The sequence below is a fragment of the Notamacropus eugenii genome, chromosome 5 (assembly GCF_028372415.1).
Source record: "Notamacropus eugenii isolate mMacEug1 chromosome 5, mMacEug1.pri_v2, whole genome shotgun sequence".
In the NCBI taxonomy this organism is placed as follows: Eukaryota; Metazoa; Chordata; class Mammalia; order Diprotodontia; family Macropodidae; genus Notamacropus; species Notamacropus eugenii.
This window is the reverse complement of record NC_092876.1, coordinates 79702591-79719514: the sequence shown is the minus strand read 5'-3', so window position 1 is coordinate 79719514 and position 16924 is coordinate 79702591. Positions and strand designations below refer to the sequence as shown.

Genomic DNA, 16924 nt, shown 5'->3' with positions numbered 1-16924 from the left:
GTATTCATATTTATACATTCCGTATTCATGTATTATTTGTTCCTGTTGATGTGCGGTAATATTAAATATGACATTAATAGATACAAATACATATACTGTACATTCTTCATTAAAGTTTGCAGAGCAACAGCTCTTAAGTAGTCTGTCATTGCTTTGGTTCCTGAGGGTCTGACAATCTGTCAGTGTAACTGGCACAACTTTTCTGCAGTTTAGCAGCCTCTTCTGGAGCTTCTAGGCTCCCTGGCTGACCTTTGGTGAGCATGAGGCATACCACCACATTAAAACACTTGTTTAAAAAACTCTTATGGTTTACGTAAGGGCACAGAGAGGGATTATCCAAAACAATAATTTATGTGTTTCAATTATCTTTTTTGGTGAGTGCTGCTTTCAGCCATGTACCCATATTCATTTGTTCCATCATATATATCCATATAAGTTTATTCCTACAAAGTTCATTAATTCCTTCTACAGAAATAGGTTGTTAGTGACTGAAGGCATAGTGTTATAAAGAGGAAATTACATTCTGGAGGAGGGGAGGGAGGCTCTTATTAGTACAAGTAGGGATCTTCTATGTTAGGTAAATTTGAAGCACTTGAGAGTAGACCCATGCTTGTAGTAATGTATTTGTTTTCCCTTTCTTCTGATAGTATGAGCAAGCTGCTGATGCAGAATTAGCCTGGGTGGCTGAAACCAAGCGGAAGTTGATGGCTCTTGGTCCAATCCGCCTGGAGCAAGATCAGACCACTGCCCAGCTACAAGTTCAGAAGGTAAGTATGATGGTCACACACAGATATGGCTTAATGAAAGTAATGATAATAATAATAATTGGTAATAATCGCTAGTGTTTATATAGCACTCATAAGATTTGCAATGCACTTTATACATAGTATCTTCTTTGATCCTCAGAAAAGTTGTATGAGGTAGGTACTGTTATTATACCTACTTTACAGATGAAGAAACTGAGGCCAAGACAGGTTGAGTGACTTGCCCAGGGTCATATAGCTCGTAAGTATCTAAAGCTGGATTCGAAATACAATCTTGTGACTCCAAGTTCAGTACTCTGTCCACTGTGTCACTCTAGCTGCCCTAATAATCCAACTGGGCTTAGAACAGGGAGTTAATACAGAATGTCCAGCAGTGATTTTCAAAGGATCCGAACATCCAGAGTCCATCAAGTACAGCTCATACAGGAGCAATAGTCTTTCCTTACAGTACACCTGGCATGTGCTCATTCAGCTTTTCTTGAAAATCTCTAGGGAGGCAGAACATCCTGCCTTCCAAGGCAGCCTCTTCTGCTTTTAGAAGAGTGCTTTTTAGCAAGTTTTACCTTACGTTAGACCTATAGCTCCCTTTCTGCAGCTCCTACCCATCATTCCTTGTTGTGCCTTGTCTGCCCTTCAGTATCTGAAGAGAGTTGTCGTGTCCTCCTTGAGTTTTCTCGCCCCCATTCCCCTCAGATATTTGTTTTATGACAGTATCTTGAGCTCTCTCACAATATTGGTTACCCTTCCCCATTTATCAAGGCCTTCAGAGCACATATGGTGCTCCAAACTGAACACAGTAAATATAGCAGATAACATTAATCCTGAGTTAAATAAAATGATCCACTGACATAGTAGCAGACCAAGAATTAGTGTTGGAGATTCTAGAGGAAGGAGAGGAATTTCTGGTTTTGTTAAATTTCAAACATGTTTATAGTCAGTGTAGAAGAGAGAGTGGTTGGTAATTTCTTGGCAGAAATTCAACAGGAAAGGAATTTATTTTTCAGTTAAAACACAGGGCAAACAAAAGCTGATTATTGTTCTGATTCAGCATATTAGCATTCTTACATTAGAAGTGTTTTTCCTAAAATTTAACCTAACAACAATGACATAGAAGAGGCTGTAACATAGTGGAGTCAGAAAGCCTTGGATTCCCCATCCCCCTTCAGACAAATAATGACTTCATAACCTTGGGCCACCCTCTACATGTTGAAGAGTTCATCTGCACAGCCATGAGTTTGCTTTTTAGGAGCTTTCTCTGTCAGTTAAAGTATTGGCTCAAGCCACAAATAAAAGGTATATTTTCATTGGGCTTTCAAGTATTTCTGCCACTGCTACTAGTTGCTATTTCTGTATGTGTATCCCCAAAATGCACTTATATCCAGAGCTAACTGACTTCCACTATGTTGTAGCAAGGGCACCTCCTTTGGTACTTTAGAAACTCCAACCTGAAATGAAAGGCATTGGGGTTAGAGTACTAGGGAATCTGGCTTCAAATATGACTTTGCACACTTACTAGCTGAGTGACTAAGGGCAAATCATTAAATTCTGATGAACTTCAGGCAGCTGTCTCAAAACTGTAAGTCCTAGACGGGTGGAGATGGGTGGGTCTTTGGCATACTGACTCAAAAGGTGTGTTTTAGATGATAGTAGATGATCTCAGTCTTTCTGCCCAATAAGTTATAAATGCTATATTGGCTACTAAGCCCTGTGGTAAAGGAAATTTCAAAATTTTCAGCAGTGGTAATCATCATAGATATCTAAACTAGACTAAAGCTACCAATGCTCACCCACTGAAAGTTCAGAATTAGGAATCAGAGCATCATAGGATCTTGGAGCTTGAGGGAGGAGGGAACCTTAGAAGTCACCTGACCCAATCCCTTCATTTTAAAAAGGAAGAAACTAAAACTTAAAAGATCAGTGAATTTCTGTTTTGAGCAGGAATTAAGTAGCAGAACAGGGATTTGAACCCATATATTCCGACTCGATATAAAATATTCTTTCTCCTCTATTGCCCCACCTCATGGAAAGCTCGTCTGCCCTTATTTCTTTGCTAAACAGCATTTTCCTTTTCCAAGGCTTTCTCCATTGATATCATTCGGCACAAAGATCCTGTGGATGAGCTTTTTAGCCAGCGCAGTGAAATCTTTGGAACCTGTGGGGAGGAGCAGAAAGCAGCGTTACAAGTAAGTTATTTCTTTATACACGGCGTATGCAGAGGGCCTGGCTTTTGGAAAATTAGAAGTACCCTCTATGAAACAATACTTTTAAAGATACTTTCCTGCTTTTCTTATTAAAGACTGCTTAAGCTTATATTGAAATCCAACACTGAACCTTCTCCCTACCCTGCATTTACCTTTGAACAGTAACGATATAGAATGTGAAATAGGCACGTGTCCTCTTTTCCTTACAATTGCAATGACCATACTCACCCCTCAGCTTTAGGACATTGTCTTTAAGCGATGTTCCCAGGATTGAGGAAGGCTTCAATCATGCTATCCATGTCTACTCTCCTGATTCTCATCTCCCGTAGCATAATCTTGGGGAATCACTGGCCGAGTTGTGAGTCTGGCTGTGGAGGACACCCTGCTGTGTGTAAAGCCAGGTGCCCAGAGAGGGGTGGGATTGGCTACCTTGTCTCCAGTAGTTCTGTTGCTTTTTAACCAGCAGAGCTAGTCATTCCAGGCCTACATCTTACTCAAAGAAGCTGACAAAGGGAGTGGTTCTGATCATGATAATGATGCGTTTTAATAGTGCATTAGAGTTTGTAAAGCACCTTTTTTACCTCATGACAACCCTGCAAAGTTAATAGTGCCATTTTGATCTTAGATTTTCAGACCAGAGTTGCAATAGCATTTAACACCTTACTCTTTCTCAATGGTAGGAGAAAACAGAGTCTTTGGTACAGCAGTATGAGGCCATTAGCCAGCTCAACTCAGAGCGCTATGCCCGCCTGGAACGCGCCCAGGTTTTAGTGAACCAGTTTTGGGAAACATATGAGGAGCTCAATCCATGGATCGAGGAGACCCAGACCCTGATAGCACAGTTGCCTCCACCTGCCATTGATCATGAGCAACTCAAGCAGCAACAGGAGGAAATGAGGGTAAGAAGGCTGGCAAGTTAGGAGTTTGTTTTTAAATTTCTATTACTGAAAATGAACTCAGCAGTCTGTTTTAAGCAGCTACGAAGTGATAATCTCAGTCATCTTAATGCCTCATCCATAAAAATAACCTGGGAAGTTTAGATTTCTATGAACAGCTTTGCCAAAAACAATCTTTGTGCCAACAACAGCCTTCACGTTAGAGCCAAGCTTAATTAGAACATCGGGCATTGGGAATGGAGAGAGTCTAGGGGAAAGCCACCCGAAATAGAAATGGAATGACTCAGCTGAGTGAGAAAACCTCATTCAAGACAGTGCAGTGTCTTTCCTAAGATTGCTGGAGCCCATTCATACTCGTTTCCTTTTCATTTGGCCTCCCCTCTCACTGGCCAGCATCCATATCCCTGCCCCGTCATGAGCTGAAGGGTCTAACCTGCACAAGTTAGCTGGAGTCCTTGGGCAACTGGAGGTATAGTTTGTGCCTACATTACCTTTTGGTGTGGTTTGCATGGAATATGCCCAAGGGAAAATGGAAAGAGAAAAGAGTGAGGGAATTGTGCGGAATCAGCTCTTACAGCCCCTGGAGTGTGAGGTTTCCCAGAGTCTTAGGATGTGTAGGGCCTGGTCAGAGCACACCAATAAGTAAAAAGCCTGCAATGGAAATACTCAGGCCATTTCAGTCTCAATCAGCTGGTTCTGTTCTCTGGCACAGCAACTAAGGGAATCCATTGCTGAACACAAGCCTCACATTGATAAGTTACTGAAGATTGGCCCACAGCTAAAGGAGCTGAACCCTGATGAAGGTGAAATGGTGCAAGAGAAATACCAGACAGCAGAGGAGACCTACTCAAGAATCAAGGAGGAAGTACGCCGGCGCGCACTGGCGCTGGATGAGGCGGTCTCTCAGTCTGCTCAGGTATGTGACTTTCCTGGGCATTCAAGAGCCTGTGGTTTTATGTGAATATAAATAAGCAAGCAGTGGCTGAAACAGCTCTGCTCTAGAGGTAAGGTGCAGAAATGTCTAGCCCATTGCACTGATCATAGATGTAAAAAGACCAGAAAGTCTTGGAATATCTATGTTCTATTCAACAGCTTTTGATATATTTTGCATGGGACAGTATTTTGTGGCAGGTGGCAGTGTTTCATGACAGGTATTTATTCACTGCTTTGTGGTTCTTTTGATGACATCTCATAGGATTTGGAATCATATCTAGTTCAGCTCTTTGATGTATAGACAGGGAAACTTAGACCCAGAAGGTTCAGAGATTATTTTCAGGGTCCTAGAGGTGGTGAGTAGCAGGGCTAGGGTTTATGACTATGCAAAGACTCATTTTTGTAAACCTTCCAAGTCAGTGTCTCAGGCAAGGCCAGATTTCTGGAGGGCATGTTGAATATGGTTCTAGAATGAGAGCATACGAATCTGTTTTTCAAGAGACTGTCCTCAGCTGTTGTATTCTGACAGAAGCAGGAACCTAGAAGACTAGGGTGGTGTGTGAGGGTGGAGAGGGGAATCCAGAGTGGGAGAGGTCCGAGAGCATGTGCCCCATGGAGACTTGAGAGTAAGCATGTAACTACATACTTTCCAACTAATATAATGACTGTAAGTGATAATTTTTGTCATGTCTGGGCATTTTATTCCTGCGTTTAGTCATTTCTCTTGGTTGATATTTGTACTTACTCAAGTTTTTCCCCCACCTTCCGTCCCATCTCTCACTCACATTGTGGAATGTGTTACTGTGTGTTGTTGCTGCCTGCCTCCTGTCTCCCCCACATCGTCACATTTCATTGTTGTGTTGACTGCGCCCTCCATTACAGATTTCAGAGGTAAGGTTCCCACACCCATAAGTGATTTATTTAATACAGAGAATAACAATAGTTAATTCCTTTGAAAAGGGGGTATCCAGGGAAAATTTGGGTTTTTTTTACAAAGCAGTATGTGACATGAATGGTAGAGCTGGGAGGGAGGGGGCTAGAAGAGCCATTTATTTGTGTGGAGGACTGGGAACCATTTCCCTCTCAGAAGATTCTGTTGTAATCTCCTTCCAGGGACCCTAGATGTAGTCATAAAATAAGATCTGCTATATTGATTGACAGCTTTAGGATTGCCAAGTCCCTAAGGGAGGATCTTTAGACTTCTCTTTAGACTCATAGACTAGATGAATGAACTTGGCATTGGTAACAGTACTTAGCCATGTAGCTGTAGCACTTTAAAGTTGACAAAGTGCCTATGATTTCCACCTCCCTAGTCACCCACTTGTTTCCTTCTCTGCATAAACACAAAATTATTACTTTGCATGTCAGGTTTTTTGTTTTTAATCCCCAAATCTTCTAGCATGTTTGCACTCCTGATGCAGGGTTTCTGATCTGTGAATATTCAAGTTATGCATGCAGCCATCATCTGCAACATGGATCCACTGATTTCTATCAGTTTCATAGTCTCATCTCTTTCTTGTTCATGGTCAGGTGTAGGAAAACTATGACAGTGCCCCAACATTATCTAAAACAGTGATGAAGTAAGCTAACTCGTAATTTACTCCCTGGACTACCTTTAAGAATTCCATTTCTAATGGCAAATAGCAGTTCATGAGAAATTGTACCACAAGTGTCAGCATCCTGTGTCCTGGAGGACAGATGGATCTGGGCCACCGGCAACACAAACCGTGAATAGGGTTCCACATCCAGCTCGTAGGCAGCAGATAGCTTTAGATATTGCTATTACTTCCTAAAAATACATAGGAGAAATGAATGCCTGAGACAGCATCCTACCTAGTCTATGTATGTTTGTTTAGTTCCACGATAAAATGGAGCCCATGCTGGAAACCCTGGAAAATCTCTCTTCCCGCCTGCGTATACCACCACTGATCCCTGCCGAAGTGGACAAGATCCGAGAATGTCTCAGTGAAAACAAGAGTGCAGCCATGGAGCTGGAGAAGCTGCAGCCATCCTTTGAAGCGTTGAAACGCCGGGGCGAGGAGCTGATTGGCCGATCCCAAGGAGCTGACAAGGATCTAGCAGCAAAAGGTGTTTGAATCTCTTTCCTTTATGAGGTCATTTAACTAATGGTTATCTTTTATTTCCCATCATATTTATATTTTAATGAATGTAAAAGGTTAACTTCCTACTTAGTCTTAAACCTTAAAATGGTTTGAAAAATGTTGCAAAAATGTTTTGAAATCAGTTGTCTAGAACTCAGAATGTAGTTTCTACAGACAATTTAATGCATAGCAGGTTAGGTTCCCAGACTTGCCCAAGGTCAAATAGGTAAGAAGTAGTAGAAGTGAGAGTTGAGCCAAGCCCAGGTCCTCTAGGTAGCTTGGCCTACAACATTGCTGAGCTATAATATTGATGTGCTTTGAAACCAGACCAGCTCAAGTATGAATCATACCTTTAAATGGACAGGAGTAGCAGGGGAATCCCTGTTCCATTTGAGCCATCACCACACCAAGAACCAGGACTACCAAATTCAGATTCAGTTTGCCAGAAGCATATTATGGTTTCATTCTGTCTCTTTTCCCCCAAGATATTCCTGGCAATAGAATTAAATATTGCCCACATCCCATACTTGCCTGGTAGCAGGAGCAGAAACTCTGCCACCCTCATTCTAAGTTAGTCCCAGGAAGCATAGAGACTGTTCTCAGTCCCCTACAGCCCTGGCAGCAGATACGCGAACTCCTCCCTGCTCCTGTCCTACAATAGAAGCAACAGCTTCATCCACAACGGGGAGGAGGGAGGTGATGTCACCCGGAACTACTGAGGATGACCTCTCTAGTGCAGCATTGGTGTTGTGCTCTCCTTACTTTGGCTCATTTAAATATTTGGTTCATTCATCAGCTGGCAACTGTCTGTAGCTTAGATTCCCTAGCAGTGTGGCAATTTGCATTCCACAGCACTTCCTATCAGCCAAGCTTCATGTTAAGCTCTGAAGGTACTAAGAAGTAAAACAGTCCCTGCCCGCAGGATGCTTACATTCTCTTGGGGAGATAATATATATGCTGTACTATATACACAGTAAATGTAAAGTCATTTTTGCTGAGAGAGGGAGAATAATAACAACTGGGATAGATCAGGAAAGGCCTTACATAGGAGGTAGCACTCAAACTGACCCTTGAGGGGAGCTAGGGATTTTGAGAGGCAGAAGTGAAGAGGATGACAGGCACAGGGAACAACCAGTGCAGAGGCCTGGAGGAGAGTGAGCAAAATATCTTATATGCACACAGTGATCTTGTAGATCTCAAAGCACTGTAAAAATGTCAACCCTTAACAACTCTTCAGTGATATGTGAGGACTTGGATGGAATTTCTAATGAGACTAAGCAGCCACATACATAGGGTATCTTTATTCATTATCTTCTTTTCCTACATCAGAAATCCAGGACAAACTGGATCAGATGGTATTTTTCTGGGAAGATATCAAAGCACGAGCTGAAGAGCGGGAAATCAAGTTCCTTGATGTCCTTGAGTTGGCAGAGAAATTCTGGTATGACATGGCAGCCCTCTTGACCACCATAAAAGATACTCAGGATATTGTTCATGATCTGGAGAGCCCAGGAATCGACCCATCCATCATCAAACAGCAGGTGGAGGCTGCTGAGGTGAGCACGTTGATCTTACAGTAACCTTTTGAACTAAGTACTATAAGTATTTGTTATTCCATTTTAGATGAAAAAGTTGAGGATCAACTAGGTTGTTTAATTTGACCAGAGTCACAGAGCTTGGGAGTGTTGGAGATGGGGCTTGAACCCAGATCTTCCTTGTTCTCTGTCTACTGTGTTTTATTTTCTCCTGAAAAAAATCCTCTTTAATGATAGATATTTTTACACTGGCTATTGCCTCATTTAACTTTCATATTTAGTATTTAGCCAAGCTCAGTACCCATTTAACCTTTCCTTTCCAGAATTCCCCATTAGCTCACTAGTTCAGCTCTGTCCACACTGGGTTTTACATAACCTTCCTCTGCTCTCGTAGCAGATCCTTTAATTTTTCCTCTTTTTCCACATGTAACTCCTTCCACCCTCTCTGCCAGTCATGGCCTCTCTTCAGGAGGCTTCCCCATCCGTTCCCATGTTCCACAGACAGTCGCCTCACTCCCTAGCCTCTGAGCGGTCGTATGGGTGGCCTTTTCTGTGACTTAGGCATGTTGGAAGGTTTTTTGGGGATTTTCATGGATGTGGGGGGGGGGGGTGCTGAATCTCTCCAACTAAATATAAACTCAGTGATAATAGAAGTTCACATTTCTGAAACTCTTCACATATATTCTCTCATTTGATTCTCAACAGTAATTCTCAGAGGCAGTATTAGTAACTCCATTTTTCAGATAAAGAAGCTGAAACTCAAAGGAAAAAGATGTTGTCTGGGATCACTTGGTTAAATGGCACAACTGGAACTTGAACCTGACTCTTATGACTATAAGCACAGTGCCATTTTTTCTTTTAAAAAAAAAAAATCACTTTTATTCTGATGCAGTGGGTATTTCCAACAAACTAAGCCTTCCAAGTATATTCCTCAAAAACAAACAGGTGACTGACTTGGTTGCCATTTCTACAATCTGCACATTGTCTGTAAGTCCTTTGAAGCTAGGCGCTGTCTTCTACTTCTTTATCCTTCTAGAATGCTTTGTTAGCAGCCTTTGTAAGCCATAGTTGCTTATCAAATGCTGGAGGAAGAGAAGGAACCATCATAAAGTACTGAAAATCCAGTGCAACCTCTCCGGTCTGCTTGATGTGCATTAGAAAACAAAACAAAACAAAACTCTGGAGAGCCTTAATTCTTAAGAAACAAAATATGGGAAAAATCAAATGACATCTGTAGGACATCACTGGCAGCTCTGCTGAGCCTTCTCTGTTGTGAAGTATGCAAATTGCATTTAGAGAGCTTAAGAGTTGTGTCCTATGTTCATTTGCACACAGACTATCAAAGAGGAGACAGATGGTCTGCATGAAGAACTGGAGTTTATCCGGATCCTCGGGGCAGACTTGATTTTTGCCTGTGGAGAAACAGAGAAGCCAGAGGTGAAGAAGAGCATGGATGAGGTATGAAGGCAGGTGGCTGGAGTCCTGAAGAAGGCGGAGCTTCTGCCCTGGGCCACAGAGGAAGCCTGGCAGATTCCCTTACTTTGGGCCTTGATTGTTTTTTTTTCCCTTAAAGCTGAACAATGCCTGGGAGAACTTAAACAAAACCTGGAGAGAGAGGTTAGAAAAACTGGAGGAAGCCATGCAGGCTGCCGTGCAGTATCAGGATACCCTGCAGGTGAGAGACTGGGGAAGACTGAGCTAAGAGATGGGCCAAGTGCCCAGTCACTCTCAGGACTGATGATTTCCACTGGTGTAGCTTTGGTCTGCTCTTTAGCAACTAGGGAAATCGTGAGATATGTGTGGTGTGGTTCAAGTTTCCTGACGTCTCTGCTAATCTTTGCATTTAGACTTGTAGGCCTTTAAGGTGGGGAAGAAGAACCTTGGAAGTCATCTGTTCTAGCCCCTCATTGAACACAGAAGGGGACTGGACCAGAGCGATTAAATGATTTCTCCAAGGTAGCAGATGAGAGGCAAGAGGGCAGGTGTTCTTCACAGTGGCATATTTTGGCTGTTAAACTAAACTGGCCCAGGCCCTACGCTGAGGACCAGGGAGATCCAAAGAGAGTGGGCTGTCTTGATTTGCAACCATACTGATAACATTAAAAGAGCATACATGGTCCCAGCCTCCTATTTATAGTCTCTCAAGTGACAAGTATTCATTATTAATCTTTGTCATAATTCCCAATTTTTATCTAAAATTAACCAGACCAAGTTATAGTTCTTTAAATTTTAGATCTTCACAAGCTCACTTTCTTATCCTTTATTTTTAGAATAAAGATTGCTAATTTTTTTAAGCTAAGAATGAACATCACAAGAGGATTGGATTTGCTTCTATTTACCTGCGTAGAGGCCACCGACTTTTCCTTAGATTTCCATAGTCTTATTTTTCTAATTGTGTTTAATTTTAGACCATGTTTGACTGGCTAGATAACACTGTGATTAAACTCTGCAACATGCCTCCTGTCGGCACTGACCTCAACACTGTGAAAGAACAACTAAATGAGATGAAGGTTTGTTTCCTGAACATGGCTGAGTGGGCTAATTGTGTGCATGGGGGCAGGGGTGATCTTTGAAAGGCCTGCCACGCTAATGTTAAGGGTTTTGTATTTGGTAGGAGTTTAAAATGGAAGTTTACCAACAGCAAATTGAGATGGAGAAGTTAAATCACCAGGGGGAGCTGATGTTGAAAAAAGCTACTGATGAAACTGACAGAGATATTATCCGAGAACCACTGACTGAACTAAAGCACCTCTGGGAGAACCTGGGTGAGAAAATCGCCCATAGGCAGGTATGGTAGAAGTTACCAAAAGCACATATACCCTATTCCTTTGGGGTTTCACTTTCCTAAATTGCCTTTGTTTTCCCAACCAGCACAAACTCGAAGGGGCTCTGCTAGCCCTTGGCCAGTTCCAGCATGCATTGGAGGAGTTGATGAGCTGGCTGACTCACACAGAAGAGCTGTTAGATGCACAGAGGCCAATCAGTGGAGACCCCAAGGTCATTGAGGTTGAGCTTGCAAAACACCATGTAAGTCATTGATTCTCTCCCTCTCTCTCTCTCTCTCTGTCTCTCTGTCTCAGAATAGGCTTGAATTGATTAAACATGCAAGAGAAATTAACATGTTCAATATTCTTTAGGTTCTAAAAAATGATGTGTTGGCTCACCAAGCCACAGTTGAAACAGTCAACAAAGCTGGCAATGAGCTTCTGGAATCCAGTGCTGGTGATGATGATGCGAGCAGCTTACGGAACCGATTGGAAACGATGAACCAATGCTGGGAGTCGGTGCTGCAGAAGACAGAGGAGCGAGAGCAGCAGCTACAATCGACCCTCCAGCAGGTAGATGGCATCCTCCAGGGCTGGCAGAGCTGTTCATGTACGTGCTGCACGTGTGAGTGTGCATGCACACACACGTATGCACACAAATACATGTCTATAGACTTACACAATCACTGAAGCTCAGCTTTGGAGAGGCCCTTGGAGACCATGGAGTCCTTTGTTTGAAGACCTCCAGACAGGAGCTTCCCACCACTTCCTGAGACAGTACATTATATTTGGTTAGCACCAACTGTTAGCAGTTCTTTTCCCTATGTTAAGTTTAAATTTGCTCCTTTAAAACCTCTACCTGTTGTTCTTTATTTCTGCCCTCCAGGCTTAAGCAGAACAAGCATCTTCCTTTTTCGCTGCAACAACCCTTCAGATACTTAAAGATAGTTATGATTTGCCCTTTAAGAATAAGCATCTATAGTTTCTGCATCTGATTCTTGTGTCTCATGATGTCAGTGCTCTTTCCATGCTTGATTGTCTTCCTCAGGATATGCTTCAGCTCATCAGAGTCCTTTCCAAAAAATGCAGCACCCAGAACAGAACACAGTACCCCACTGAAAGTGGTTTAATCTGGGCAGAAAACGAGGGTAGAAGCAGCATCTCACCTCCCTCACCCCAGACACCGTTCTTCTTTTAAGACAGTTTCCTATCACATGAGTTACCTGTCTTCTTTTCCTATGAAGGGAGCAGTTAATGATTTACTGGAGCTGCTCTTATAGACCAACTCTGGTATCAGAGTTTACTTGATGGAATTGTTTGGGTAGAGATCTAATTTCACTCTTGAAATATCTGAATCTGTAAAATAATGAGCTATGTTATTATGAGGCCCCTGTACTTGCTGTTTTGTGTAGTACTTTTTGCTGTAGAGGATGGAAATGTTTTTTAGTTGATCCATGGTCCAGGCTGGATCCTAGCTAAGTCATGGGATGACTCTTTGGAATTGTCAGAATCACTTTTCCCTGAAATTGAATTCCATATGCAGTAATTTAGAAAATTAAATTTCAAACTGAAGGCTAATAATGGCTAATGTCCTCAGTTCATAATCTGGCTTTTCTCAAATAGGCCCAGGGTTTCCACAGTGAAATTGAAGATTTTCTCTTGGGACTGACTAGAATGGAAAATCAGCTTTCTTCATCCAAGCCCACAGGAGGACTCCCTGAGACAGCGCGAGAACAACTCAATGCTCACATGGTAAGAGGCCATGAGTTAGAGCACAAAACTGCTTTCTAAAGCCAGAAGCGTTTGTGTCTTTAAAGCTACTCTTTGATATGTATTTTTGCTGATGGTAATTTAATACACAGTTGCAGATGAGCACTTATCCAGAGCTTTTATCAGTTTCTATGATGTCCCAGTATTTTTTGGAGAAATTTGGCAGATAAAAATTATCAGTGATCTGCTCATATTCTTATATTTATCAGTAGGGCTTAGAGAACTTTATTGGTAAAGAAACAAAGAGAGCATACAATAATCTATACTCTGCCTCTGTAACAATAAGATGGAGATGTGCTCCATAAGGGGGCTATTTAGTACAGATTTTGAGAAATCCTAATATGGCAGTTTTTCAGGAGAAGGGTCTTAAATTGATGTAAAATTGAAGGGACAAATCCTCTGTTGATAGTGACATATCTAGTTATCCCTAGGGTCTTTCCCCCCTCCCCCATGTCTGGTTCTAAAATACATTTTTTTTTCCTTTATCTCTGCTGAGTTCAGAGGGACAAGAGTGCTCCCAGATAGGGCTTTCCATAGCCCTTCAGTTTAACTGCCAAATTGTGATGCAAGAGACGGACCTAGACATACCTTCCTAGGCTCTTTCCTGGGGTTCTTTTGACATGTGTGGGCGTGTACATGTGCATGAGGGTATGCAAGTTTCATTGAACTAAAATCCCATTGAAATGTGCTTTATGGATATTTTTGCTACCTCTTTAAATTGCATGTAGGAGCTCTATGACCAGCTGAAAGCCCAGGAGGAGACGTATAACCAGCTGCTGGACAAGGGGAGGCTGATACTCCTAAGCCGGGATGACTCTGGATCAGGCTCAAAAACAGAGCAGAGCGTTACACTGTTAGAACAAAAGTGGCACGTGGTCAGTAGCAAGATGGAAGAGAGAAAGGTACCAGTATAATGAGCGCCATCGCTAAGGAACAGACACATGCTTATAAAGATCTCAGCCAGAGAGGCAGCCTTTTCTCCTACTATATTTGTTTACAGTCTGTATTACTTCCAGTCCGCTACACTGGTGATTGAAGTGGTGATTCCCTCAGATGTCTGGGCTCTCTCCCTTCTCAATTTCTGTATACAGGCTTATCTTGTATCTTCCATATGCCCCCTTTGAGGGCAGGGAATGTCTTTCATTTTGTCTTCGTTATCTGCAGTGCCTAGCATGAGGCTTTTTGGCCAGATAGGTGGTTGGATTCACTCTCATCATACTGTGTTCATTCATTTCCTGGAATCACTAACTAAGGTGGTGTGTCACTTTGTGACTGTTTTTGTCACCAGCTGTTAACTTGAAGGAAAGCCAGTGGCTTTTAAAAATCATGATTATTAAATTTCATGCAGCACCTATAGGCAATTTCCAGAGACATTTTCAAAAATCAAAGACATGTCCTTAGTTGAATAACTGAGAAAAGCTAAGGAATTTCTTTTCAGAAGAGCAAAAATAAGGAGAGATGATTAGGAGCCAACCAGTTTTGAATAATCAGATCAGATCCTTTTTTCAGAATCAGTACCAAAAGTAGTTGTACTCTTTACCTTCCTATCACTTCAGTGTTGCCTGAAGATGAGGTGTGACTGGTGAGCCAAAAGTAAAAGAGATAGTTGTAGATTATGAGGGTAGAGGCCCATAAATGGGTATTTAAGACATATTTAAGGATTTGTCCTTGCTAAATCCTATGAAAATTGGAGCGTATCTTGTCCAAGTTGGGTCGTTTTCCTTTGCATTTGTATTTCACATCTTTATGATCAAAGTAATAGGACCTTGAATTTCAAGGAATAGGAATGCTTGTTTCTATTGTTGTGAGATTTTTACCTCTAACTACTAAAACTTCCTGGCTGCTTTTATTACACTGACCTTTTTTTGTAGCATGCTTTCCCAAAATGGATATTCACAGAAATTCTAACAGATCAATGGACATACCTCCTGTTGTATTTGGCAATGTGAAGAATAAACTGAAGGAAATTGAAGGTTTTACCCAAACCAGTTCCCAGATTCTGCAGCTGTTACTTCCAGCGCATCTGTTTTTTTTTCCCATTTATTAAAGTTTCTTTCCCTGGATGCTCCTTGAATGCCCACTTCTTAGCCCTTTGTTCCACTTTCAGCCCTTAGCATTGAAATCCACCCTTGACAAACAAGTCATGTTCCATGGTTGTCTTAATGAGGTTTCCCTTTTAGAGATCATTTCATCTGGTGTACAGTGAAGTTTTTATCTGTAAGTTCATAGTCCCTAAACTTGGTCCTTTCTCTTTATGTCATTAAAATTCAGTCAAAGCTGGAAGAAGTGCTCAACCTGGCAACAGAATTCCAGAATTCCCTGCAGGAGTTTATCAACTGGCTAACGCTAGCAGAGCAGAATTTGAACATAGCACCTCCACCCAGCCTTATCCTAAATACCATCCTCTCACAAATTGATGAGCACAAGGTACCAGTTATTTTTCTTTGTAAAGGTGTGGATAAAAGAGGCTCATGAGTTCATAGTTCTGTATATGTCAGAGACGAATCTCTTTTCCTTAGAGTAATACAGTAACAACTTACAGTTATTTTCTACTTTACAATCTATAAAAACCCAGTGAGGCAGACAGTATAGACCTAGGCCTTGATAGCAAGTCTGAAACTTACTTAAGGTTACATGGCAAGTATGTGATGAGGGTGGAACTTAGTCTAAGTCTTCAGACTCCCAGGTCCAGTACTGTTTGTCTTTTGAGATTACAAGAGCAATGTTCTTCTTCAGGTTTTTGCCAATGAAGTGAATGCTCACCGGGACCACATCATTGAGCTAGACCAGACTGGAAATCAGTTGAAGTTTCTCAGTCAAAAGCAGGATGTCGTCTTGATCAAAAACTTACTGGTTAGCGTTCAGTCTCGGTGGGAAAAGGTGGTCCAACGGTCTGTTGAGAGGGGTCGATCTTTGGATGATGCCAGAAAACGAGCTAAACAGGTAAGAAACTTTCACTGAGGGACGTTATAAACCAATCTCTTAGGTTCAAACCTTGTACTCTAGCATCCCAATGTTTTTGTCATATGATTTCAGTTCCATGAAGCTTGGAAAAAGCTGATTGACTGGCTAGAAGATGCAGAGAATCACTTGGACTCAGAGCTGGAGATATCCAACGATCCAGACAAAATCAAGCTTCAGCTGTCCAGGCACAAGGTAAGACAGTCCCTAATATAAAAACCTACAGAGATTATGGCTTGGCAAGAAGCAGTCTAACTCTTTGAAGAGAAACAGACAGCTAGTGAGTGAAAACAGCACTAAAGGGAGCCAGACTCCAACTGTATTCAGTGGCCGGTCTGAGTCCCTCAGTATGCCTCATCTTGGTGGAGATGGAGGAAGCACTACAAGTGCTTTATTGTGCATGTACTGTCAGACACAGTTGTTTTGCATATTGATTTTTCCTAACTATTTTTCTTTGTCACAAGAAAAGATTTGGTGTTGGTGGAAGGTAGATTGGGAAATAGTTATGATGTAATAGAACTTTAAAATATGTAAATAAAAATAAGGAAAGAGATTCAGTTTACTTAGCAAAATCTAGAGAGATGTAGAATGCTGGAAATTAACCCTCATTTGATCTAAACCCTTCCAACCAGAGGTGTATGTTCCTTCCTGCTCTCTCACAGAATCAGTCTGACCTCATATTGTTTCATAGGAAAAAGACCTTAAGATTTTACTGGACTGCAAGCCAACTACATGATGGTATAGTAACCATAAAAAGATTATGAGATTTTAAAACTTCCTTATGAGAAGTGTAGTGTTCCCCTTAAGTGAGGGGGTAATTCCACTGTGTATACCATCCCATTTACAACACATCAAAAGAACTACTTCCAGTTCTGGGGCTGCATTTTAAGGACAGCAACAAACTGAAGAGCCTCCAGAGGAGACCCAGCAGACCAGTGAAGGGCTTGAGACCCTGACATAGTAGGTCTGTTGTAGGCCCGGGGGAAAAAGAAAAGAA

The 16924-nt window shown here is 41.8% G+C and overlaps 1 protein-coding gene across 17 annotated transcripts in view; it reads left to right on the top strand.

Moving 5' to 3' along the window:
* The window catches only part of MACF1 (microtubule actin crosslinking factor 1), a 398300-nt gene that overhangs the window by 346798 nt on the left and 34578 nt on the right, over nucleotides 1-16924 (top strand). For all 17 annotated transcript variants that reach the window (XM_072609962.1, XM_072609963.1, XM_072609950.1 and 14 more), the window contains 17 exons: nucleotides 648-767; nucleotides 2840-2947; nucleotides 3646-3864; nucleotides 4574-4777; nucleotides 6651-6882; nucleotides 8226-8452; nucleotides 9767-9889; nucleotides 10005-10106; nucleotides 10840-10941; nucleotides 11046-11219; nucleotides 11303-11458; nucleotides 11569-11769; nucleotides 12820-12948; nucleotides 13695-13868; nucleotides 15238-15393; nucleotides 15703-15909; nucleotides 16003-16122. In XM_072609962.1, coding sequence (XP_072466063.1) covers nucleotides 648-767; nucleotides 2840-2947; nucleotides 3646-3864; nucleotides 4574-4777; nucleotides 6651-6882; nucleotides 8226-8452; nucleotides 9767-9889; nucleotides 10005-10106; nucleotides 10840-10941; nucleotides 11046-11219; nucleotides 11303-11458; nucleotides 11569-11769; nucleotides 12820-12948; nucleotides 13695-13868; nucleotides 15238-15393; nucleotides 15703-15909; nucleotides 16003-16122 — 2754 coding nt within the window. The remainder of the gene's footprint in view (nucleotides 1-647; nucleotides 768-2839; nucleotides 2948-3645; nucleotides 3865-4573; nucleotides 4778-6650; nucleotides 6883-8225; nucleotides 8453-9766; nucleotides 9890-10004; nucleotides 10107-10839; nucleotides 10942-11045; nucleotides 11220-11302; nucleotides 11459-11568; nucleotides 11770-12819; nucleotides 12949-13694; nucleotides 13869-15237; nucleotides 15394-15702; nucleotides 15910-16002; nucleotides 16123-16924) is intronic.